Raw genomic sequence first — 24,781 nt, forward strand, 5'->3', positions numbered from 1 at the left:
TGTGTAATGGTGTACATAATGTAAATAGTAACTGTACTATTAAAATGAATGACATTATTTTGTGTTTTCTCAAACCGTATTTCTGGCTTTAAATTATAAAAGGATAAAAACATCACTTCGTATTTCACTTTACCACAAAACAAATGATTCCATATTTTGAATAGTAAAACGTGTTACTTAACTATTCTACTTGGCCTTAGGAAGAGGGAGTCTCATAGTCCACAATCAGCAATGGAGAATTCATTGTAAATCACATCAGTTAAAGCAGACATAACACATCCTCCAAACAGGACTGTCATGTTTAGTAACAAGTGCAAAGAGTCTTTTCAGTATTTTGTCTAACAGTCCAGGTTTTAGACAATACAAAATAAAACAACACATGTAGAAAGTGGAGTGTAGTGTTTTGTACATTTGTCAAATAAAATAACCACTTTAAAAGCCAAAGTGGTTATTTTATTTGACAAATGTACAAAACACTACACTACGCATTACCTTACAATTGAAAACAAACTTATTTAAGACATGTCTTTCCCATCCAACTGGGTTTGAGATTAATTAATTGATAAATGTAAGTGTTAAATTCAGTCAGTTTTTTTTAGAACCGTAACCATTATGTTTCATTAAAACATCATTGTTAAAACTAGCTACAAAACATCATGCCATAATAATTAAACATGCACAAGCGTAAACACACTACAAAATACATTGTAACAAGAATTGCTGGGATTCGTGGTAAGATTATGTCACATGATTTCTAACCGTTTGCACCGGTTTCATCAACAGTAGTTGATTCGTCAGTGTGTTTGTTATGTATTATTGTCATCGGTGTAACGTCCCCTTTCCCTGGATTGAAAAGAGGATAGACTTCCCCTGAAAACCTGATGCAGAACGAACAAATCAGACTCTCTTTCTCCACATCATAAAATGTTAGTGTTTCATCTTCATAATCTAAAAACACACCAATTGTTTTTGGCTGGTCAGAAGATAATTTAAACCGATCAGTGTTTGCATTGAACCGTACAACTCCAATCTCTTCAGGAGAAGATGACAAGAACCAAAAACCACTAAGATCAACATTGAGAGTCTTCTGATCAATCCCACAAACATTGAGAGTCTTCTGACTTGTTACACCAATCCACCAGGACTTTTTTGTGGGAACTTCTGTCTTTCCATTTATGAACAGTGAGACTTCCCAGTAGTGTTTCCCAGAAGTGAATCCATATGTTCCTCTGACAGCTGTTAAACGGGTGACTCTGTCTCCATCAGGGAAACCCTCACTGCCGGGAGAATCTCTCAGCATATTTCCTTTCATTTTAATATATTCATTACCGTTCTCCTCCAGCTCAATGTTAACTGCAAAAAAATACAAAATCACATATAAGCCATATAGTGTGGTGTGATTAAGTAGAATTCTATTAGGCATTTTACCATAATGTTTCTTTGCCTCAGAAACTAAATCTGGGGGAAAAGACACATTTTAAATACCAAACTCGAGTATCATCCTCATGTGATACAATAATCAATGAATGAATACAGCTTGTATATCTTACTCATGGGCAAAAGCTTCTCCAATTCGCCTGGATCTTTAAAACAGAGAAAATAAGTAGTGTTAACTAAGAATTTGAGGAAACACGAAATAAGACATTAAGACAATATAACCTCTTACCCTCAGCACTGAAGTGTTTGGAATCTGTACATTTACCTAAACATAAATATTGATTTATAGACACACATTATCACATTTACAAGAGTCACCTCTGAATGTTTATGTTTACCTCTATATCTCAAGAAAAGTAATCCCAGTGCAACAAGTGCAACAGCTGCAATGGCAAACAGCACCCATCCTACATTTGAAGACACTGAACCTGAAAAATACCAGGATTATGTCCGTGTGCCGTGAGGTTAAGAATTATTTTTGTGCTTTTCTACCTTCTTTTGGCTGCGAATTGGGGGTCTCCACGCGTATTCTTCCCTGTATGGCCTCCTCTCCAGGCAGACCCACTAAACAGGACAGGGCAGAAGAGCTGGGCACGATCAGCCAGCTGTGAACCGACACGAGGCCGGACGAGGCTTTGCTGTGCTCTAAAGCTCTGGGGGTGAGAGTCCTGCTCCCATCTGACCACCGCAGCTGAGGCTCGGGGTACCAGCCTTCAGACTCACAGCTCACGTTCACTTTGTCGTCCTCCTTCACCACTGCCGTCAGCAAAGGTGGCTCTCCAGTTTCTGTGAGCATGCAAAAACAATTACCTGCCATCCACACTCAACATAGTATAATTTTTAAATACTTACGTCTCACAAAGACGCTGAAACTTGCCCTGTCGTGATGCTTGTCGCTGCTGACGTAACAAGTGTAATCTCCTGCATCCGCGAGTGTGACATTCACCAGTTTAAGGGTTGCATCTCCCTCCCTCAAACCACCCGAGGAGGCTTCCCTTTGGCCAAATGAAACTCTGCCGCTGTAGGAAGCCGGCTGAGATGCACTGTTGATAGTCTTGTCCTTGTAACTCATGACAGGGGCATCAAATTGATTGTGAATAAACCAGTTGACCTCCATGTCTTCAGCACTTTGTTGTGGACTGAGCCAGCACGGTAATATCGCGGTATGCTTGGTGTGGACGGACACATTTCCACTGACAGAGACCACAAAGTTTTCTGGCACAAACAGAACAAACATTAGGGGTGGTTTGAGGTTACTGTATTTCATAGACAAATAAGCATCCAACTGCATGGCTCATATGCATTTGACAAACATATTGGGGCTCATAGACACAGGCACACGTCATATATCTGCATACCATTATAGGCTCTGCACAGTTTCTTTGGAACAAAGGATATGCTTTTACTTTCATTTTCAACGCATTTGGGAAAATAAAAGTTAAGGAAATCTGTCAAAACTTTCCTGACCTGAGCAGGGCTATTATTGACTATTGGCACACATTAGAGTTGTGAAAGATCTATCTGTCTTGTATAATTAATTAATATTTGTGTGTCTGTGTCTGTGTCAGGGGCTTCAAGGTGACTTACCTGAAGCAGCTTCACTGAGCCACACACAAAGAAATACTTCCAGCCAAAAGACAAGAAGTCGTGAATCTATGAGCAAAAACACAATAATATGTTTTCATTTCAATTATAACTTGCAAACATCGTGCAAAAATACGTGAAGTTAATACAACGTAAGTCAGCACAGTTCAAGTCGAAGTCTACATACCCATTCTGAATATGTGGCAACAAATGTCTTCAAAGCGTTATAAATAATTCAAGCAACAAAATTAGTACAAATATGTGTTCTTAAAATCTCTCCCGATTCTATTTCTTATGCACGCTTTAGCTCTGCTCCTTGCTGTTGGTATCACTTTCGTTTTCTAAAATTGAATCGGGTTGCCAGATCCTCAAAACTCTATTATCGTACAGATAGCAACAAATTATTGTGTTTTTTTTAATCGTACAATACAAGAACATTCACAATAATGGACTAAACTGTTTGCAAAGTCTTATTCTGACGAAATAAACAACAGTTAGAGTCCCACACGCCCTAAGATGAGTATTTGTGCCTTAAAAGGGGAAGTTTTGGCGCATCACACATATTTTTCCCCATATATTTTCTTAACAATCTGGTCCCAAAAGAGCCAGACAAAGAAGTGTCTGGGGCTGTCAGATCTGCAGCATATACAGGGGCAGGAGCATCAAGGGTCTTAAATAAATGGCTCATACACTAACATTAAACCGTGGTACTTACTGCGTTATTGGTTCCCCTCCCCGTGTCCCGATTTTCCCACAAATATAAGCCACACAACGCGTCCATTTACTTTTCTAACTTTCATCTTTTAGAGAATAATAAACAAGATAGCATCACAGCGCGATAGGTTTCCACTGTTTTGGAGAGGTGGCGAGCGCATGTCGGTGTTGACCAATCAGAACACATACGCACAGCTCCACACGCCTTTACACTGATCCTGGGTCAGTTTTTCTGCCCAACAGGTACAATAAAGTGTACTGTGAATGTGGAGGAAAGTCTGTCTCCAGATCAGACCAATATTCAGCGGCAGAGGAAGTTGATCACTAAAGAAGAAATTATCTTGCTGCTTGAAAATAGTGTACATTATATTGAGATTTATTGAGTTTTGGAATTATATTTTTTTGGAGGTCTAAATGATCGTACATCTGGCAACGCGGGACGGAGGGGGAGTCTGGAGGGATTTATTTATTTATTTGTTGTTGTTGTTGTTGTGAAGTATTGGAAATTGCGCCATGATTTATTTATTATTTCACTGTTCTGGTTTGTAAAACGGGTTTTGTATGAGTTAGTAGGCGTGAAATGTCACATAACAATACACTCTGCAGCGTCAGGCCGCTCACGTGTTCACTGTTATGCCGAGGTGCTTACGGAAGTTATCAGAGTACACTTCAAAATAAAACTTGTAGTGCAAATAATTAAACAATTGGGCCTGAGGCTGCAAAAAAACGAAATAACACATATCATTCAAATGCTTGAATTTTATATAAACAAAGATTTTGATGTTCGTACTACATTTTTTGTGATAGAACATAAACACTTGGACATATCAACTGGATTTTGATATTTGTTTTGAATTAATAACCGGAAGTGTTGTAGTTTGTGGCGTACGGACCAGGAAGTTGAGTGAAAGGGATCGTAGTCCACTTTGTAAATTACTTTACTTGTTTAGCCCATGTATTCTTATGGCGTCGTTACTAATTTGCAGGATATTGAACCTTTTAACAAGATGTATTCTGCTGGCGGAATGAAATGGCAGCACATTTTAGCAGCGTCAATCATCGGGGCGTTTAGCATTTGTTGTTAGATTTCTAAAAGTTTGCTTAGGACCAGCATTCGTCCCCTTTTCTAGTTTTAGTTAAATTTTAGTTTTTACTTATTATTGGACAAGATGTCTGAAATAATCGATGACACCACGCCATTGCTTGGAGATGATGTTAGGAGGTGAGTGGAGTTAAAACAGGACTTTAGTTGGGATGTTTATTGGTGTAAACAAGACCTTTGCATTTTACATATTTTGGATTAGTTATATATATTTTGTTGATCCTCTGACTTTCTGCTAAACTTGCCGAAATAAACAAATTAAAGTAGTGATTTTACAATAAACGTATACATTCCTCTACCATCATAACAAATAACAAACATGAATGTGATAAATACCTGCTATAACGATTCCACGCATAATAATCTGTGAATTATTGAATGTTTTGTCGGTCCAATTCAGTGTTTGGTCTGTCCGATTACATTTACTCATAAATCTGATTTTCCAAAGGCTTTTTTTTTAAACTTTACTTGAGCACAGTCATTGGCTTCTCTACACACCTCTGGTAAGATCCTGTGCTAAACTCCTGTTGTTTGCAGTGACTGTCAAGATGCAGTGTACAAGAGTCGATGGAGGTCGATCCGAGTCATGTACTTCACAATGTTTATCAGCAGTGTCGGTGAGCTTAGAATCTTCAAATTATTCTATTTCAATGTGGTTAGATTGTACAAAAAGTTAAGTTTTATACATTTAATGTGTATGAAGCTTTCTCCAGTCATGGCTAATGGCTCTTATTTGACTCTGGGTATTATTTTCAAGGTTTCACCATAGTCATAACTTCAGTGTGGCCCTATTTACAAAAGGTAAGTAAAGACATTTTCACATGATTTTATATTTGAAGGAAAAAAAGACTATTCAGATAACAAGATCATCTTAGATATGAATAACATTGCGCGTTACTCTGTGTGTTTACATTTTGTTGTTGTTGTTTTCTTTCTGTAGGTTGATCCAAGTTCTGATGCTAGCTTCCTGGGATGGGTGGTAGCTGCCTATAGCCTTGGTCAAATGATAGCCTCGCCTCTTTTTGGTCTGTGGTCGAACCATCGTCCACACCGGGAGCCGCTGGTCTGCTCACTCGTCATCAATCTTTTAGCTAACATCTATTATGCTTACGTTGATATTCCTAAGACGGAAAATAAGTACCACATGCTGATATCAAGAATCTTTGTGGGTTTTGGAGCAGGTGTTGTAAATACATGGAAAAAAAATAATTTACGCATATTTTACCTTTTTACCAAACAAAATCCTCTTGTTGTAGGTAATGTTGCTGTGGCGAGGTCATATGTCGCTGGAGCTACGTCTCTGGAGGAGAGAACTGGTGCAATGGCCAATATGAGCGCTTGTCAGGCTCTGGGTTTCATCCTGGGTCCAGGTATGAGTGCACTGTTTTTTTAATTTATTTTTGTATTAAATTTTTCTGACATAAAAAAGCAAAGCCCACAGTCAATACACCTTCCCAAACACACACACGCCCTGACCAGACACGCCCGGACACACCAGAGGAGAGACCCACTCAAAAACAAACTATAGTAACAATAAAACAACAACAACAAAGTGACACAAAATGTTCAAACCGCATGACACCAAATCAAAAACAACTGAAAAAATGTAAGACAAAAATTAGACTAACAATTTGAAGAGCTTAAAAGGGGGAAAAGAAACATAAATAATACATTTCAATGTTCAGGTTTGAGAGTTCATTTTGTCCATTAGAGGGTTCCTCGTCATTTACCATTTATGCACATTTCCCGACTTGTGGAATGTGCGTTTTTTCTAGAGATATTATGCTGGATAATTCATTCAGCTCATTTCTAAAGTTTGGTGCAGATGTTGATTTCCATTCCGAGCTTTCGAGTAGTAAAGTACTCCTTAGATGTTTCGGGAGTAGTGCACCAGTCCTTGATGTAGTATAGAGTATTAACTCTATTAACTCTATTGATTGCAAGGGAGTCCTGGCCAAGACAGCAGCACAGATCATTCACACATTTAGACAGTCACAAAAATATGTTCCCTAAAAACCATAGATGCCATCTCCAGACCTGTCAACATAGATTCAAACGGACCTCTTGAAATCAGTTATTTTAGTCTCCAGTACTCAGATAAAAAGCATTGATAGTGGTATTTTTGCAGCTCTTCAGGCTGGTCTGTCCTTTATCGGTGAGCGTGGCGTTACTCTGAAGTTTATAGCCCTTCAGCTGAATATGTACACGGCCCCTGCTCTTCTGGCGGCAGCATTGGGTCTCATCAACATTTTGCTGGTTTTGTTTGTTCTGAGGTAAGTGAAAATGACTTGTTTCTTCACATGACCTATTTTTGAAATGGCTATCTTTTAATCATCAAACAGAGAGCATTGTGTTGATGATAATGGAAGATATATTAACCAAAGCATCAACTATACAGATGGTATTTGCATAACTTTTGTTATTTCATAGCACATTTTAGCACATGCAATAACTCATCTTCAAAGCTAAACTGAATTTTGTCATTGCTTTAGATAATGTGGAAGATAGTGTTGAAGCTGAAGAAAGTGTTGACCATGTGGCGGTGTTGACTTCAAATATTCTCTTTTTTATTGTTATGTTTATCTTCGCTATATTTGAAACGTAAGTATAATGACTTTGAACAACTGACTTTTGATCACATTTCATTCTTTTTAACTATATTATTTTCAGTATTACTACTCCTTTGTCGATGGACATGTTTGCATGGACGAGAAAAGAAGCTGTGTTATACAATGGGATCATCATTTGCTGTATTGGATTTGAGTCCGTTCTGGTATTTCTTGTTGTGAAACTGGCCTCTCAGAGGTATTTATATATGTATTTTGTGAGAAATAAGTGTTTGCTGCTTCTTAAACTCTGTCATTTCAGATTTGGCGATCGCCCAGTACTGTTAGCAGGCCTGGCCTTTATATTCTGTGGCTTTTTTGGCCTACTTCCTTGGGGAAATCATTACCCTAAAATACAGTGGGCAGGTACGTCAAAGAGTACACTGTGTTCCATACAGTCATCTGATGTGTTGATAAGTCAATGTGTTTGTTGTGTTTCTGGACTAACTAATGTTTGTATTGTTTATGCATGTGTATTAAAATGTTGCAGAGCTGAAAAACAATACACAAGTCAGTCAAATGGCCTTAGCGCTTGGAACTAATAGCACAGTGGAGCCAACTGGATGCCCGTTTGTGCAGACCTGGTGCCAGTACACTCCAGCCATAAACCTTGCTCAATACATCTCCGCTGATCTCCTCATTGGTGTTGGCTACCCAACATGTAACGTCATGTCCTACACACTGTACTCCAAACTTTTGGGACCCAAACCACAGGTACAAATAAAGTATTTTTAACCATTGAATATACATTTGCAAATCATGTTATTGAATCATTTGTACAGGGTGTGTACATGGGATGGCTGACAGCTGCAGGCAGTGGAGCACGAACACTTGGTCCAGTCTTTGTGTCCAATGTCTACACTCATCTTGGACCTCGATGGGCTTTTAGTCTGATCGATGGCTTTGTTGCTGGTGCAATCATCCTCCTCATCTTTACCTACAAAAGACTTATTGCTTTCTCTGTTCGTCTTGGAAGGACTACCTGACTAAATCAAAGAAACTTAAATACCATTTCAATTACAAATACAGGGATGTCTTTATTTCCAAGTGTTGTATTACTCCTCTCCTCTCCCCTATTATTTCTTAAACTTATACGTACTTGATTTTTAAAAAATATTTTTTAGTTTACTTGATGTTTTTAATGCTTTAAAGTAAAAAAGACTATTACAAAAAAGGAATTTCAGGCGTTTCTTTTTACATTTCGATCAAGAATAGAAGAAATCTATGTATAGTCCTCACTAAACGGGTGTTTTGGTCAGCACAGCAGCTGAACAAAAGCAGACATTTGTGACTTTTATCTGTATTTTCGCAGGTACAAATGACAATAAGTTCTGAGCCATTACAGGGCTGTTACAAAGCAGAGCGGTCTCAACTGAAACTGTAAACACTCCTTATCAGGAGGTCCCCAGGTTCCCCAGCAGGGCCTACTCAAGGGGGCTACAGACCGCGGCGTTCAAAGCGTCCAGTTTACATTCAAAGTCTATGTAAACGCGCATCAAACGCGTCCTGCGTTTTCCACGGCGCGGTTTTTGCGGCGTGATTCCTGCGTTTTCAGACGGGCCGTGGCTACAGAGCCCATCAGTTTCAGGAGCCGCGGTCGCGCGCCGCCATGTTCGGCTTTGTTCAACTGTCTGCGGCAGATGCGCCGCAGCAGCCAATCAGAGATGACGCTCCAGTGACGTTCTATACACGACCCGGAAAAAGACCCAAAACAAACCCGCAAGAAAAAAAAAATCCTTAAGACGCAGCTCTTGGAGCAAATAGTGATATTGACTAAACTCTGCTCAGCTCTGAAGTATATGCGGGTCCCAGACAAGCCCTGGAGCCCATCGCCTCCGCTTTTGGACTTTGTAAAGTTAATAAACCAAAGCCACGGTCCAACATTAAACTCCATTTAGACCTAAACAATAAAGGCTAAAGAACGAGGACAGCACAGGAGCAGGCCCTGAACACCAGATCAATAGGCCGTGCAAAGGGCCTGAGACCATCCCGCACATAACTGCAGGTGCAGAGGCTGCTGGGACAGCTACATGGCTACGCCGTGGTCAGGGCGGCATTAACATCTGCTTCTCCATCAACTCTACGCGGAAGTGCCACACGCCTTGTTTTCCGTGTTTACTTTTTAAAACTGCATTTACAGACGTGTACAAAGGTATGTCCAAAACGAATCAGAATGAGCTCCTTGACTGTTGTCTGGCTGTGAATGAAAACTATATTTGTGATGGAGTGAATGCAGCTGATAAGTTATCAGTCAAAGCCGATGAGACATCTGATGTGTCAAACTCCGTGCTCCGTTTCCTTGACTGCAAACACACCAAAGAGGAGGTGTTTTCAGTGTGTTACCTGGATAAGGCACGCTTCACTTCTATCCATAAAATTATGGTTTTGTAATTAGAAAACCCATGAAAGAATGTTATAAATTGAATGTCTTAAGGAACAACTTTCCATATAGCAATAATGTCTGTGATGATTAAATATGAAAATATGTAGTTCAGAGTAACTAATGCCACTTAGAAGCTGTTTTATGAAACGGGCACAAACAATTGTTTGTGTTTTTTATCAAGAGAGGGGCGAGAGGAAGTTGTTGTTGTTGTTGTTGTTGTTGTTGTTGTTGTTGTTTTATGGCGGTTGGCATCCAATTGTTGCATTACCGCCAGACTATTCCTCAGACTTTTCGTAGTCCTCAGACTCTGTCGTAGTCCGTTGTTGTTGTTGTTGTTGTTGTTGTTGTTTTATGGCGGTTAACATCCGAGTGTTGCATTACCGCCAGACTTTATTCCTTAGACTTTGTCGTAGTCCTAAAAGTTCTTCTTCCAGTGCCTTGACTTCCAGTGCTTTGTCCTCAGACTCTGTCGTAGTCCGTAAAAGTACTCCTTCCATTGCTTTGGTGTTACAAAGCCCATGAGGTTATGATATGTCTTTGTGACTAGAATTGTTGTTGTTGTTGTTGTTGTTGTTGTTGTTGTTGTTGTTGTTGTTGTTGTTGTTGTTGTTGTTGTTGTTGTTGTTGTTGTTTTATGGCGGTTGGCATCCGAGTGTTGCATTACCGCCAGACTTTATTCCCCAGACTTTGTCGTAGTCCTAAAAGTTGTTCTTCCAACAACAAAGCCCAAGAGGTCATGAGATGCCTTTGTCGTTATTCTTTAGGCTTCATTCTATAGGCTTTAATATTTCCACTGATGTCGCTGCTTGGTAGCCGTGCGTCTACGAGACTGGGCGAGGACAGGAGACCACCCCCACCCCCATCTCGTCACTCTGATCACTCTGACTCCCCAAAAGCAGACCCCCATCACTCCGACTCCCATTTAGCGCCTTTAGCCTGTTTTCTATATCTGCCCAATCAAGCTCCTTTGTTCCAAGGAATCTCCCTGCAGCTTTAGCAATGATCCTGATCCTTTCAGTTCTGCTTTGAGTCTGAGCAGCACAGTTTACAACATCCACCATAAAGAGTACAAAATCCTCTCTATCCACAACCAGGGTATTCTCATTAATTCTGGAACCTGCACACTTGGGACCTCCACTCTTGAAACCTTCACACTTCTTGGGAGCCACGCTGGCCTTTCTCATTTCGCCCTGGCTGGGAGCAGCGCTGGCTCCTCTCTCTGTATTTACTCTAAACTCATTACTTGAAACTTTCTTGACTGCATCTGCATAGGATATACCTTGAAAGACCTTTATTTTATGCACCTCAGCAGCTCTTTTGCTAAACCTGCATCCCCCGTAGGCAGAGCTATGTTCTTCCCCACAGTTACAGCACTTCAGTTTTGCTCCCACGTCACACTTCCCATACTCGTGATCTCCTGCACATTTACCACATCTTTGCTTCCCTCTACAGACCGCTGCAATATGCCCAAAGCGCTGGCACTTAAAGCAACGCAGGGCCGGTGGAACATATGGCCTAACGTCATGGCACATGAACCCAATGAACACCTTACTAGGCAGGCACCTCCCTTCAAGTGTTACCATTACCGACAAGCTGTCACATCTTACCCCAGACCGGGTCACCTTCAACCGCCTAGCGTCCACCACCGTAGCTCCAGTCAAATTCTCCTTAACTTCATCCACAGACGTCGCCGTAGGGACGCCTACGATAACTCCTCTGACCATGTTTCTTTCAGCATCAGACACAAGAATGTCCTTTCCACCCAGACGTTTAGTTCCAATTGCCTTCCGTTGCTGAGCCGCGTCCTTGCACACAACCAGCAGCGAGCCATCTCTAAGGACACTCGCACTGTATCCTGCTGCTCATTCCCAGAACCTTCGGACGAGCTAAGGGACTTTTTACGTTTCCGGGCACGTGCAGCCAGAAAAGGCTGCTCCTCCACGCCGTCCAGAACGTCTTCGACCACCGATCCACTCTCCTCCGCCATCTCCCGTCTCTCCCAGACAGGGTCACCTTCAACCGCCTAGCGTCCACCACCGTAGCTTTTCGTAGTCCTCAGACTCGAGGAAGTGGAGAAGAGGATCTCGTGTACTTGGAACGCGTGCTTTGAAATCGTGGGCTTTGAACTGAAGAATGAAGTCTAAAGAATAAAGTCTGGCGGTAATGTAACACTTGGATAACGCAATAGAAGAAGTCTGTGTAACCCCTCATTCGTCCAGGAGTGTTCAATTGCAGAACAAAATTTGCACACGGCATCGTCTCTGTGGCGCAATCGGTTAGCGCGTTCGGCTGTTAACCGAAAGGTTGGTGGTTCGAGCCCACCCAGGGACGCAGCGTTTTGTCTTTCGCTTCTGTGAAATTACAGAAGCAATAGAAGTCATTCACGTGACGTCACACGACCGCCCCCCAAGCTCCTCCTGGCTCTTTTGGCCATGTTGTCCGTCAGCAGTGCGTGTCTACCTCATGGATCTATCTACCTATACAAGCCCATTTTATAGCAGTCTGTCTGCTTCGATTTATGACGAAACACAGTTCGAAGAGGCCCAAAACTTAATTAATGATATTGCACATGCTGTAGAATTAACATGAGTTCTATTTAAAGGCGCAATGGACGATTTTTCGGCGATTTGAGAACGCAGGCGAAAGTGCATGCGCACTCCCCCGTGCGGACTGATACAACACACATAAGATAAGATATTAAGATAAGATAAGATAAGATATTCCTTTATTGTCCCACATGGGGAAATTTCATTGTTGCAACGCAGGTAGATACAGAGGTAGATACAGAAGAACAGATCACTTATAGGAAGTCTGAAAAACACTTTCAGTAGAAGATCTCCTATAAATAAATAAAAACTCCCATAGACAAATAAATAAATAAATACCATTGCATGTGATCCCGACAGTAATTGCACATGAATATGTGTCACGACAGCACATAGATTGCATGTGCGTTTGTTTATCAGCGCAACGGATCGCATCGCATCTCTCGTCTCCCGTAGATTTCCGTCTTCTTCTGAGTCAGCTCGAACAGTCTTTCTCCGTCTTCATTTTGTCCCGTACACTGAGGGAACTATATTATGATAGATCAATGCGCTTAGACACGCGGAAACGTGGGACGATCCGCACGCGGCTGCAGGTGAGCGGTAGGTACGCCACGAGGAAATAATACTCAGATTTGGGCCAAAAAAAATCGTCCATTCAACCGTTAAGATAAGATAAGATATTCCTTTATTGTCCACACATGGGGAAATTTCAATGTCAACTCAGGTAGATACAGAAGAAAAGGACAAATAACTTATAGCAAGTTTAAAAAAAACACTCTTGATAGAACTCTTATAAACAAAAACAATTTTAACTCTCATTTAGATGGGCAAAAAGCTCTGGCAGCGGTGGGATTCGAACCCACGCCCCCGAAGAGACTGGAGCCTTAATCCAGCGCCTTAGACCGCTCGGCCACGCTACCGTGCTGGAGCCTTTTGCAGTAGCAAACTTTCTATTTCACGTTCACAGGGATCACGTGGGTCTGACGGCGGGTTGTGACGTTAATGAATGAGCTCTATATCCACCTTTAGGTGGTAATTTACTGTTAAAATTGCAAAGTCTGATACATTGGACATAATACAGTTTTTTTTCTGTATGTTTTTGCAATAAAAACACACATGTGTGTAATCCTTTTTGACTTCTAGCTACTATAAAGGTTATTTTACCTGCTATGTAAACTAACCTAAACTGCTATGTTATTTCGTGCCGCGGCTCCTGAAACAGCTGGGCTACTCTGTAGCCTTTATTGTATACTGAATTTATGTAATTGAATTGTTTGCATTTGAATTATGTTAATTTTTTTACATCCAATCAAGCAAAACATGAATTTAATAGAAATATTATTAAATATGATAATTGCTTTAATACTTAGTTTGTGCTGTGTTTTAAATGTCAGTGTATGAAGATACAAAATTCACTTCATTCATTCAGTTGCTTTTTTTAATTCAGTGCAAATAAATTCCATTCCTTATGCTTTGTAGAAAAAGCTTCAGTTGTAGTCATCTAGACGTTTCGACTCTCATCCAAGAGTCATTGTCAATAAAAGAATTTAGGTCGAGAACTCCGATATTTGTACTATTCTGTGGTAAGTCCAGCCCATTGGGCTTTGCTTTTTTGAGAAATATATACTTTTAAATGAATGGTTTAAGTGTGCCGGTTATAATATAACATATCATAATATATTATAACCTACATATATTATATGTAACACAAAAAGCCGACAGTGCTCAGTCCATACCTTATCCTGGAGCGTCCTCTAGTGGTTGAACTTTGAGCAATGGCCTCAGATGCACACCTTCAGTAGGTGGCGGCAAATGCACCTTTTCAGTTGGCTGCCAATCGCCATTAAAAGAAAGTATTTGAGAAGGAAATTCAAAAACATTAGCAGAGGATGGTTTCGATCCATCGACCTCTGGGTTATGGGCCCAGCACGCTTCCGCTGCGCCACTCTGCTGACGGGAAACGTTGAGCCGCAAGCAGATATAAATACGTCATTACGTCATGACGTACAGCTGGCAGGACGGCTCTTGCGAAATCCTAACCATTGTTCTCTGGGGCCGGGGGCTTTGCAGGAGGGGGGACCAGCGGAGTGAGAAGAAAAGACGTACTGAACTTGTCCAAAGGCTTCTCCTGAATGCTAAAGAGTTAGCAAGCTGTGCAATAAATCAACACGTTCTAACTTTGATGTGTAAACCGTATGTGTAAACCTTATTATTTAAACGTAGCGATCGTCGTTCTCAATGAAAGATGAATCCAAAGCTGGTGGATTGTTTTTAAAATGTTACTTCTCCTCTCCACCTTATCGTACATTAGTTTTTAAAGTATACACACTTAATTGAATAATCCTATACATTTGAAACTCTTGCTAGAATGAGAAAAAATAGTGAACTACTGAACTTGTTTCGAAGGACTTTGAAGGAGTTTTTATTTAGTTCAAATCAAAGTGTTAATTGTTTCTCTATTTTAACTTCATCCTGGGGAAATCGGTGGAGGGCTACAGCTGCTCATTGAGTCAGAAACAATGCCATGAAAGAGCTGATCACGACTGGTTTGAACTGGCTCTCCACACATTAGTTTGGTCTTCTTTGTGCTCACACGCCTCAAAAACAAACTCTCCCAGAAGGATCAGACAGGATTTCAGCTGCATATGTGGGCCTCCTTTTCCCGCAGGCATTTGTGAGAACATACTGTCCTTGCCCACTTTATTCGAGCCGGAAATGTTTGCTTTTTTTATTATTTTGATTTTATTTGATTTTTATTATATTATTTGACTGGCAAAAATGTCCAAATGTTGCGAATGACAGAAGCTGAAAGCCTTAAAATGTAAATAGAATGAAATCTATATGTTGTTATTGTGATTGTAGTAGTACTTTCTATTAAACCCAACATGTTTTTGTGACATTGCATCTTTTTTATCAGTGATTAGCGTGCGTTTATACTTGTCCTGGTCTGGTCCAGTTCTTGTCCTGGTCAAACCACGGTTTAATCCCAGTTCTAATGTGACTTTATAGGATATATAGTGTTTTCAGTATTTCCTCTGTGCATTGGAGGCTCTGTGGCTTATGCGTTCTAGTAAATATAACAGGTACAGTACATTTCTAAGTATTTTGATTTTGGATTCCAACCATAACACTAGGATACAGTTTGGCTTCCAGTAAAACCAGTAGACATGTCCCAGTCTTAACGTTTTGCCACATCACTAACATGTTTACTCTCCTCTTCTCCCTTCGTTTATTACAGTCTGCCCTTTACTCTATTTCCTCCGTCCCTCCCCCCATGAAAGCAGACCATGCCCACTCGCTTCTGTTTCTTGCTGAACTTGTTTTTCCCATCATCTGTCTTATTTGTTATTACGTTAACAAATCTTAGCTCTTGTATCTCACAGTTACAAAAAAATGTATATATTGTTATTCAGAGTGGCACATGTTTATTTCTGATGAAGCAAGGTATTAAAAACAAAGGTGGTAGTCATAAAAGTGGTAAAAAACAAGTAACATGATTCACCACCACTTGTGCAAAACATTACTTAATCAAGGCGATAGCTCCAAGTAAATATTTTGTATTCTAAACGAACGTATATTTAATTGAATTGTATTATCGCACAAAGGGAGGTGTTTAGTGTTGATCGATAAAGACCTCTTTGGCCTCAAATAAATAAAATATCAGAAATAGCCAAGCACATTATGAAACTATAAGAAGTCTATAAATGTATTGATTTTCACTACTTTTTTTAACCATTATCTTTGTCTTTTTTGTGATTGTTACTGGAAAACAGAAGATAACTTGATTAGTTTATTCAAAGGTGAGAAACGCATACTGCTGTGCTTACAATAGTAATCTGTGATCAAATAGACCGTTTGTGGCCTGAATGCTGTCGTTTATCAGCAGGGTCATCAAGTAAAAGTGATTAAGTCATTTAGGATTAAAAGACACATTTTGCATTTAATGTCGTTCTGTTCTGTGAGATCATGACCTACATACCAACACTTTTTTCCTGAGGGCAAATTCAATACAGTTCAACTCCTGACATTTGCTTCTAATGCCCTGGGAAAATACTAATATCCTGCATCGCTCACTTCTGTCTCAGTCTAATACAAACTCAGTCAGCATTGCCCTGTAAAATGTGTAAATAGTGTTATGTTTGTTTCAGAAAGATGAATTTATTTTTGCTATAACACTGGTAGGTTAGCTCTTCAATAAAAAAGTGGCCTGTTTTATTTTTTTGCTGCTCATTCCTAATTTATCCAAAATATCTTAAAATATATCAACTAATACTAAACTACTAGACTAATAAAACTAGCAAACAAATATGAACCTATTTCCGATTTTACGCTTGAAAGGGAGCTAAAAAAAAATAGGGGGGTATTTATTAATGTTTTGAAATATTACAGTCTCTCCATGGGGTTCAGAATGATGAGAAATTAGAGCTGTTATCATAGTGACTACCTATTTAAAATAAAATATGCTTTTAGAATGGACCAGTCCTCAAAATATTGCATATCTGGAAGCCTTGGAAGGTGAAACCCATGATTACTATATCTATGATGATAAGGTTTAAAACATACCCAGTATCTTAACTTTATTACACAGGAACACATGTGTAATTTATTGTTCTGTGTAGCCTAAAGTGCAAATTGTGTATGCTAACCTGAGCGTGTACATTATAGGACCATTATAATGTGTGGTGTGGTTTCTGTTTGTGAAAAGGTCTTAAATTGTAGTGGAAGTTTAGTAAAAGTTAAAAACAAGACCACATCCGCAGACATGTGACGTACGTTATCTCAGATGTACAGTGCAACGTAACGTGAGAAGAGAGAAACAGACGTGAGCGCTGATTGGACAGAGTCAGAGCTGTGGGCGGGGTTTTCCGGCTTCTACTAATACTACACGCGTCACGTTTAAGCGCTTAAAAGAAGAAGAAGCTAGCCACGGAAAGGCTAATAAAACGCACGGCACATCGATTTTCACAATTTTACAGGTATTATTCTTTAATTTTACTCTTTCTGTGGTTGTTTTTAGAGTTTGGGGCTTACAGTGGATTCAATTATCACTGTGCGGATCTCCCTCGTGCGAAGACTACGTCACTTAGTCCATTATTTCATCAGCTAAACAAAAATGTCCCTAATAAAGAATAACGTTTTTAATAAAGAAACACATTTTGGGAATATAATTTCGAATATATGATTCTAAAATTTACCATTGTAAAGATTTTTATTATCGCACTGTTTAAAATTAAATATTACGTTTATTACATTTTAATCAAAAACTAATAATGCGACTTTTTAGAGCCAAATGTTTCTTATGAATGTTACTAATGTGCACATTTAGATGAATCAGTCAGTTGTTTCATTGGTAATATATTCGGCCTACTTTTCTCCTTTAGTCTTGACATGAATGATAATCCATTCATACAACGGAATGAAGGCCTGCCGGGCGACCGACTTTTAGATGTTAAACTTCTTTATGTGATCGCTGAATAAAAGCTCTTATACAGTTGGACTTAATATATTGATTAGTTTTAAATTTGGGCATACAGACATTTTATTAGTATACTTCTCCCTTTCACATTCAAATCCACAATACAATTACAGGTTATAAAGGAGAACATGGTTTGATAACTAATCTTATCACTTCAGAAGAATAAGTACGGCGTGAACCATGACCAAGGACACGGTGGACATGAAGGAGGTGGAGCTGAACGAGATGGACCTCGAGAAGCAGCCCATGACGGGGGATGGCCAGGCCGGAGAGAAGAACGGCACCGTCAAACTCAAAGTCCCGGACGACACGGTCACTTTCACTGGGCTGTCCAAAGAGGAGCTCATGAAAGTCGCTGGCACTCCTGGGTAAGATGGAAGTTTAAGAAAAAATGCAAAACCAGTCCGGGACCCTCATTGTTAAATACAATTGTCCTCTGTGACCATTCCAGGTTTTATTGTGTTCATTTGAAGTAATTTGACTAAAATATACGGTTTACAATTGACAATAGATTAAAGGCAGTGTCATAATTATAATATCAACATTTTCCAAGTCATCTCGCGACCCCCAGCTCATCCTCCTGACCCCCACTTAAAGAACCACTGGTCTGAAAGAACTCTGACAAGAAACCTTGCCATATTTTGCCATGTTACGACGCAATGAACAACACATAAAAGCGAAACAATCTATTCAACGCTTATCCTTTAAAAACATGGTAGCGTCTTTTTTTCAGTTGTTTTTTGAAGTGACATTGCGCATCTTTAAATGTAGTGGTGTATAGATTCTTTGTATTTCACGCCGGTTTCAGTGCTTTTCCTTTTTCTGTCTGTAGATGGGTGCGTACTCGCTGGCTGCTGCTGATCCTCTTCTGGCTCGGCTGGATGGGCATGTTGGCCGGAGCTATTGTGATCATCGTGAAAGCTCCTCCCTGCAAACCCATCCCTGAAATGAACTGGTGGAACGAAGGGCCCCTGTACCAAATCCCTGACCTGGACGCCTTCGCCGACGGACTGTCAGGTAACGTCCCGCAGTCACGATCTTCAAAACAGACCCAAGTTCTGCTCTTGAGTCTCTCCGTGACAAAGCAAGACCTGCGTGTGTTTATGTCCCAATGTATTAATGGTTTTATGAGTCAGCACTGGTCCATTTGTGTAGCCTGGTTCAGTGGCGCTTCTACCACAAGTTCTTCTGTCACCAAGACCTAAATATACCCACAACGCATTCCTGAACGTAATCGTGAACAAAGCAAGAGAAATACGACCTAACATAAGATTGGGGTTTCTGTAACTAATCTGCAGTATTAAAGCAGAACCTCAATGCGACAAGACCAGGATTAAATCATGACCAAGCTTAAAGGAAGTCCCCTCATAGATGACTCTGCCATTATCCACTGCACCACAGGCTGATTACCACACTGTCTCACACTCAAGATACCCAAGTGCTGACAAGGCTTGGCCCCAAGATGGCTCAAAGTCTAAAGGACACGCAAAATAATGAGTCAATCTTTTCATATCTGTCAAGAGATTGGATGCAAGTGTGGCTTTTGCAAACATTTTATTTTCTTCTTCACCACAAAACCACTGATTCGCCGGTCCCTACTTAATGTGCGTAACAGCGTTGACACAGCTGGTGTCCTTTTGAAGCCGTTACTAGGGAGCGCTCGGGTTTCCAGCAGGCTTTTGGATGACTTCCAGGAAGAACATGTGACTTGGTGGTGTTGTTCTGTTGAGAGGGCTTCTTGTACCAGAGCTCACATGTTCTACTGTGTGGAGGAGATATTCACGTGGTAATAAAAAGTAACAATCACACTAAACTTCAAACTATGGCGATACCTACGTTGCAAACTCAATTTTGATAGTACTAAGGACTAAGCTCGATGTGGTCTTATACTAGTTCTGAAAAAGAAACAATCACATTTTGTCCTGTTTTAGTAGCTCGAATTAGAATCTAGTTTGGATAGTTTTAGTATGTAATGTTTCGCCAAACTGCACGATACAGTAAACCTACTAAGTTCAGCCTATGACGTGGATCGTTTCCCGTTTCTGTAATTCTGATTGACCATTTCTCCTTTTTAACACATGTCTTCTGTGTAGTGAGAAATTCCTCTACTAAGTGTTTCTGTTTGTTCTTCTTTTGACCTGTAGGCGTGGAGACCAAGTTGGACAACGTGAACCAGCTAAAGGTGAAAGGGCTCATCATCGGTCCGCTTCACACTGTCCAAAAAGACCAGCCAAGCACCCTCAGCCTGAAGACCATCGACCCCACCAAGGGTTCTGAGGCTGCCCTGCTGTCTGTGATGGAGAAGGCCCATAAGAAGGGTAGGCGTTCGCTTTCATTTAGTTAATGAGGCTGATTTGGCGTTTTGATGGAAATTGGCTTGTAAATTGGTGCTTTTATCTTATTTTGTTTAGGTATTTCTGTGGTGCTTGACCTGACTCCAAACTATGAGGGATCGTCCTCCTGGTTTACAGCTGGAGATGAGGCTGATGTGTTGGATAAAGTCATGGTATGTAGTAAAATATCATTAGTGCTAGAACCATGAAGCAAAACATTCTATAAATTCATAATTTACAAAGTTTAAACGAGATACTAAGCCCTATTAGCTACTTTTTTCCCCTCAATATAATTACATTGTTGTGCTAAATTAAATCTTATTTTGACTTTAGGAGGCAGCTGTGTACTGGTTGAACTTAGGTATGGATGGCATCAAAGTATGCGATGTCACTGTCCCGGCCCAGTCCCTGGACTGGTCCAAACTGAAGGCTGTCGTCCGGGGCAACCGCACGGAAGACACCAAAAACAAGTGAGTCCGTCTTCTACGGAGTACATAAAGTAAGCAGCACTTATAGTTTCAGGAGACGATGGGTGAAAATGTACCTTTTTAGAAAGAGCAGATTGTGAAGCTTCAAAGCGTTCCAGTGCTGCAGGAGGTCAGGAAGGAATTGGTTCAAGGGCCATTCACAGCGAGAGGCCCCAGAGCGGTGTAGCAAATGCGACACCTTGTGGCGAGCATACGTCATAACAATCCATAACTTGATGCATTTCACAGGCAGAATATGTAGGATTCTTTTGTTAGACTTGACTTGTCGCCATGTTACAAATAAAATGTTGCTTTAACTGATAACGATGCGTTAGGGCGCATGTCACAGCTTGTTGGATTTTGTGTTTTCTACATGGCCTAATGTGTACTCTTTTCATCTGTAGGCTGCTGATGGGTGTGGCCATGGGAGCTCCAGCCTCTCAGGTCTCTCAATTTGTGAACGCTTCAGGCATCGACCTGCTCCTGTCCGACCTGCTCAGCACACAGAAAAGTAATAATCACCCCATTGATTATTAACTATGAATAACACTCCTATAATATAACAAAACTCTCAGTCCTGGGGCTGGTGTGTACTGAATTATAATATAAAGTAAAGTAGAGAGGGCATGAAAGATGAAAATATGGCACCATAGAATATTATTAAGAAGGAACAAATGAAGAATTAGTATTTTAAAAGCGGCAATTGTCTTGCATTGAGGGGAAAAACCATCCTAACCTCATCCAACTGCACATTTTCTCACAAAAACACATTCAGGAGCATTAACATGAGAAACAAATGCTATAAACTCACACATTTCCAAGTGGTACATAGTTATCAGGTTTAAGAAAGCATAAACATGAGGCTGATCATTTGCACGTGCCTTAACCTAATGCGACCTTGCGATTTGATCATGAATAGAAACTCTGTTCTCTAACGATCACTTATAATGTGTGTCTCGTGCAGCCGCGATGGAGAAACTGTCTGCCATAGACCTCCTCAGTGCCCTGAAGTTGCAGTTGGGATGGGGCCTGGGCGCGGCTCAGGGAGAACAGCTGGCCAATCAAGCCACAGCTCCAGGTCTGGCCCGCCTCTACCAGCTCCTGCTCTTCACCATGCCCGGGACCCCCGTGTTCAACTACGGAGACGAGATCGGTCTGATGGCAGAGGTATTTTTGCTCATTTAAGTTGAAGTTGTTCATATATTTTGCACATCCTTTTTTTTACCAGATTGAACATTTGGCATTTTGATTTCTGGATTATGGGATATTTTGACACACGACAGATGCATACAACAGTATCTTCTACCATAAAGTCATCCAAACTCTAAATTGAGTGTAAATCTTCTCTTTCAGGGCAGTACAGCTCCTAAAATGGTTTGGGACATTGAAAAAGAACCAGCAGAGGGCAGCGTTAACGAAACAGCTGAGGTACGTTGACATCATCGCTAATAACAATAATGTAATAATGAATGACAATCTTTAACATTTGTAACTGCTATCTAGAAGTGTAAAAATGTTGTATTGTGTGGTTGTTTTCTCCAGGCGCTGCGGACGGAGCGCGTGGAGTCCAGGAAGTGGTTCAAGGCTCTGAGCGACTTGAGAGGGAAGGAGCGCTCTCTGCTTCACGGTGACTTTTACAGACTGGAGGCTTCGAGCGGGGCCCTGTCCTACCTGCGACTGTGGGACCAGAGCGAGCGATACGTCACGATCCTCAACTTCGGCTCGGCTCCAGAAACCGTCTCGCTCAAACTTCCAGCAGCAGGTCAGAGCATTCAACAAAACGACGTCCTTTTTTTAAATTTTTTTATTTTTAGTCGGGACAAAAGACATCTTGCCTATTGTTTGCGAGGCAGCTGTTTATCTAATGGGACAACGGTTGCAGCGGGGGTTCACTTTGGAGCAGGTTAATGCGGTTCAAAAGTGTCTCCACAGTCTGATATTAACCGTTGTTTATGAGATTTAAAGAGGACGAGAAGAGAAAACACGGGTAATATTCCTCCATCTAGTGCATAATGAATGTAACGTTATCCAAATCCAATGCATTTCATAAAGAAATGTTAAAGGCGTTATGGACGAGTCTCATTTCCTCGTGGCGTGGACTGCCGATTAGTCCTGCCACGTATCAATCATAGAAGGCACCTACTGCTCACCTGCAGCCTCGTCGGCTCGTCCCCATGAGAGCAGGATGTTTCCCCGTGGCTGAGCACATGGATCTATCATAATATAGTACGGGACAATGTACGGGACAAAATTAACACAGAGAAAGACAGTTCGAGCTGGCACAGAAGAGACAGAAAAATCGTCCATTACGCCTTTAAAACGCAGTATTGGAGGCGCGTGGTATAGTTTCCATAGTTTCCTGTTTACTCTAGCTTTATTCGCATCTCACAGCGCCACAATTTTGGAATTACTGAAGTTTTTTTTGTGACCTTATGTGCAAGACTTTAAAATTACCACAACTTGAGCACAACTGAACTATAAATCGACCCCAACTTAACTGTCTTAACTGTCGTCTTTATGCTAACGGTGCGTTTTGTTTTTCCACAGAGGGCGTGCAGTTACCAGAGGAAGCCAAAGTCAAGCTCTCCACTGACCCAGAGCTGAAGCCAGAGACGATGCTGAGCCTGGACACCATCAAACTGGGGCCCGGGCAAGGGGTCCTGCTGCAGTTCCCTTACGCGGCATAAAGAGGGCGCTATCACACAGAAGAGAGTACACATATTTGAGGGCATGAAGCGATTTGGAGATAAAATAGCCGTTAAAAAAAGAGTTTGGTCAGTGAATTCTGTTTTTAAAAAGCAGCCCGTCGATGTCTAATGCAATTTTTAATTTTTTTTCTACCAATTTGTGTGAAACATTCCATTCTTTTTGGGCATTTTCATTGATTTTTTTTTTATCATCTATTTAAGACTTTGGTTTGTGCCTCGTTTTACATGTTTTTCAGTGTTTGAGTGCTAAAACGTCTCTTGGTTAATGTCGCAACGCTGACTTTGTCCTATGGAAAGACTGAAGAAGTGATAAAGAATAAACAAGTTCTCCCTCTACATTGTTGTCTGTCATTATGTAGAAATCGTGCGGATTATATACGTTCCAAGTGATTGATCTTCTTGATGATGCCACATTGAAATTGCAGGCATGCCACTGTGTCACACATGTTGACACGAGCGTTCCTGTTTCTTTAGTCACTTGAATAACTACATGACAAAACATTTAAGGGTTAAGAGCGTAATAATCCCACATACGGTGCAGGGTTGCGTCTTTGAAGGGGGAAAAGAAACTTCACCTCACTGCTCTGCAACGGTTCAAAGAAAATGTGTGGCCGTGACCCGCGTTTCCCATAAAGACGCGCAACAATTTTAAAATAGTCTAACAAATACAACATAAGAGCTTAAAGATAATCACTTTGACTTGGAACAGGACTTTTATAGGTATTTACAAATAAGGAGTCATTAAAACAAGAGATTAATCAAAGTAATGAATTAATTAATGCTCATTATTCACAAGGAAATGCAAACTGTTGGAGAAACTGTGGCAGCCAGGAGTCAAACCACTATTGTGTGTTCTGGGACTGTCCTGTCACTCAAAAATGTTAACGAGGCACTGCGGACGGTTTTTGACACTGCCACACCTCAAAACTTCTGCCAAGGACACAATGAATAGATACTTTTGGAACATACGTCACAAAGAAATGGATGACGACGATCACTGACATAATAACGAACATCAGACAAATCAGACTAAATGTGGAAATGGACAGATTTGATCAACTTTGGACCAGGTTTGGTCTTTCATTTTAATCTAAATGTGCCGTGATTTTGTTTTCCATTGATGTTTACATGATGTATTCTTATATTCTTATCTGGTCGTGTTGTGTTCTGTGTTCTATATTTATTCTTAAAAAAAATTGTTGTTAAAATGTGTTAGAAAATAAATTTCTCAAAGTATTTATCGAGTTCTTTAGTTTTAGTCCGTGGGATAATAATTTGGACTATTAAATAAGATGCACGTTCTGTTAACAAGTTTTAAGATGCTAAAGACTTTAATGACTATTTACTTTATGTCTAATTATAGTTTGCTTGTTTTCATAGTAATAGTTTTAATCCCAGTGTCATACCATTCATAAAAAAGTTAAG

At 40.5% G+C, this 24,781-nt stretch overlaps 3 protein-coding genes and 2 non-coding genes across 5 annotated transcripts; 3 read left to right on the forward strand and 2 right to left on the reverse strand.

Moving 5' to 3' along the window:
- Positions 1–542: 542 nt before the first annotated feature.
- Positions 543–3,346, reverse strand: LOC140371982 (butyrophilin subfamily 1 member A1-like). Its single transcript, XM_072459219.1, has 9 exons — positions 3,209–3,346; positions 3,025–3,090; positions 2,290–2,652; positions 1,930–2,223; positions 1,776–1,865; positions 1,667–1,702; positions 1,551–1,583; positions 1,429–1,458; positions 543–1,353 (listed from the first exon to the last, which is right to left on the reverse strand). The coding sequence occupies exons 1-9, from the start codon at positions 3,210–3,212 to the stop codon at positions 755–757; spliced, it is 1,515 nt and encodes a 504-aa protein (XP_072315320.1). The 5' UTR covers positions 3,213–3,346; the 3' UTR covers positions 543–754.
- A 1,288-nt stretch (positions 3,347–4,634) lies between these two features.
- On the forward strand, positions 4,635–8,461 carry mfsd8 (major facilitator superfamily domain containing 8). Its single transcript, XM_072459113.1, has 12 exons — positions 4,635–4,957; positions 5,375–5,454; positions 5,595–5,638; positions 5,778–6,018; positions 6,094–6,207; positions 6,966–7,110; positions 7,180–7,238; positions 7,330–7,438; positions 7,508–7,642; positions 7,706–7,809; positions 7,934–8,157; positions 8,226–8,461. Exons 1-12 carry the CDS (start codon positions 4,905–4,907, stop codon positions 8,427–8,429), a joined length of 1,512 nt encoding a protein of 503 aa, XP_072315214.1. The 5' UTR covers positions 4,635–4,904; the 3' UTR covers positions 8,430–8,461.
- Positions 8,462–12,083: 3,622 nt separating this feature from the next.
- Positions 12,084–12,157, forward strand: trnan-guu (transfer RNA asparagine (anticodon GUU)). Its single transcript has one exon. It is a non-coding gene; the product is annotated as a tRNA-Asn (tRNA).
- A 1,053-nt stretch (positions 12,158–13,210) lies between these two features.
- On the reverse strand, positions 13,211–13,292 carry trnal-aag (transfer RNA leucine (anticodon AAG)). Its single transcript has one exon. It is a non-coding gene; the product is annotated as a tRNA-Leu (tRNA).
- A 4,714-nt stretch (positions 13,293–18,006) lies between these two features.
- slc3a2a (solute carrier family 3 member 2a) lies at positions 18,007–23,360 on the forward strand. Its single transcript, XM_072458671.1, has 10 exons — positions 18,007–18,216; positions 18,681–18,865; positions 19,993–20,166; positions 20,260–20,354; positions 20,515–20,651; positions 21,053–21,159; positions 21,613–21,815; positions 22,002–22,076; positions 22,191–22,410; positions 23,196–23,360. The coding sequence occupies exons 1-10, from the start codon at positions 18,029–18,031 to the stop codon at positions 23,333–23,335; spliced, it is 1,524 nt and encodes a 507-aa protein (XP_072314772.1). The 5' UTR covers positions 18,007–18,028; the 3' UTR covers positions 23,336–23,360.
- The last annotated feature ends 1,421 nt before the right edge of the window (positions 23,361–24,781 follow it).

The sequence above is a fragment of the Eucyclogobius newberryi genome, unplaced genomic scaffold (genome assembly GCF_026437365.1).
Source record: "Eucyclogobius newberryi isolate DKJ021-1_F unplaced genomic scaffold, fEucNew1.0.hap1 SCAF_22, whole genome shotgun sequence".
In the NCBI taxonomy this organism is placed as follows: Eukaryota; Metazoa; Chordata; class Actinopteri; order Gobiiformes; family Gobiidae; genus Eucyclogobius; species Eucyclogobius newberryi.

What these genes read in the sequence shown, in the direction of transcription:
- LOC140371982 (XM_072459219.1), bottom strand. An exon ending in CAATTCGCAGCCAAAAGAAG is followed by an intron (nt 1,866 to 1,929) that starts GTAGAAAAGCAC and finishes GGTATTTTTCAG; the next exon opens with GTTCAGTGTCTTCAAATGTA. An exon ending in ACTTTTCTTGAGATATAGAG is followed by an intron (nt 1,703 to 1,775) that starts GTAAACATAAAC and finishes ATTTATGTTTAG; the next exon opens with GTAAATGTACAGATTCCAAA.
- mfsd8 (XM_072459113.1), top strand. Translation starts at nt 4,905, where the DNA reads ATGTCTGAAATAATCGATGACACCACGCCATTGCTTGGAGATGATGTT. An exon ending in CTTGGAGATGATGTTAGGAG is followed by an intron (nt 4,958 to 5,374) that starts GTGAGTGGAGTT and finishes TGTTGTTTGCAG; the next exon opens with TGACTGTCAAGATGCAGTGT. An exon ending in ATCTTCGCTATATTTGAAAC is followed by an intron (nt 7,439 to 7,507) that starts GTAAGTATAATG and finishes TATTATTTTCAG; the next exon opens with TATTACTACTCCTTTGTCGA.
- slc3a2a (XM_072458671.1), top strand. Translation starts at nt 18,029, where the DNA reads ATGACCAAGGACACGGTGGACATGAAGGAGGTGGAGCTGAACGAGATG. An exon ending in CTTCGCCGACGGACTGTCAG is followed by an intron (nt 18,866 to 19,992) that starts GTAACGTCCCGC and finishes TTTGACCTGTAG; the next exon opens with GCGTGGAGACCAAGTTGGAC. An exon ending in ACGGAAGACACCAAAAACAA is followed by an intron (nt 20,652 to 21,052) that starts GTGAGTCCGTCT and finishes TTTCATCTGTAG; the next exon opens with GCTGCTGATGGGTGTGGCCA.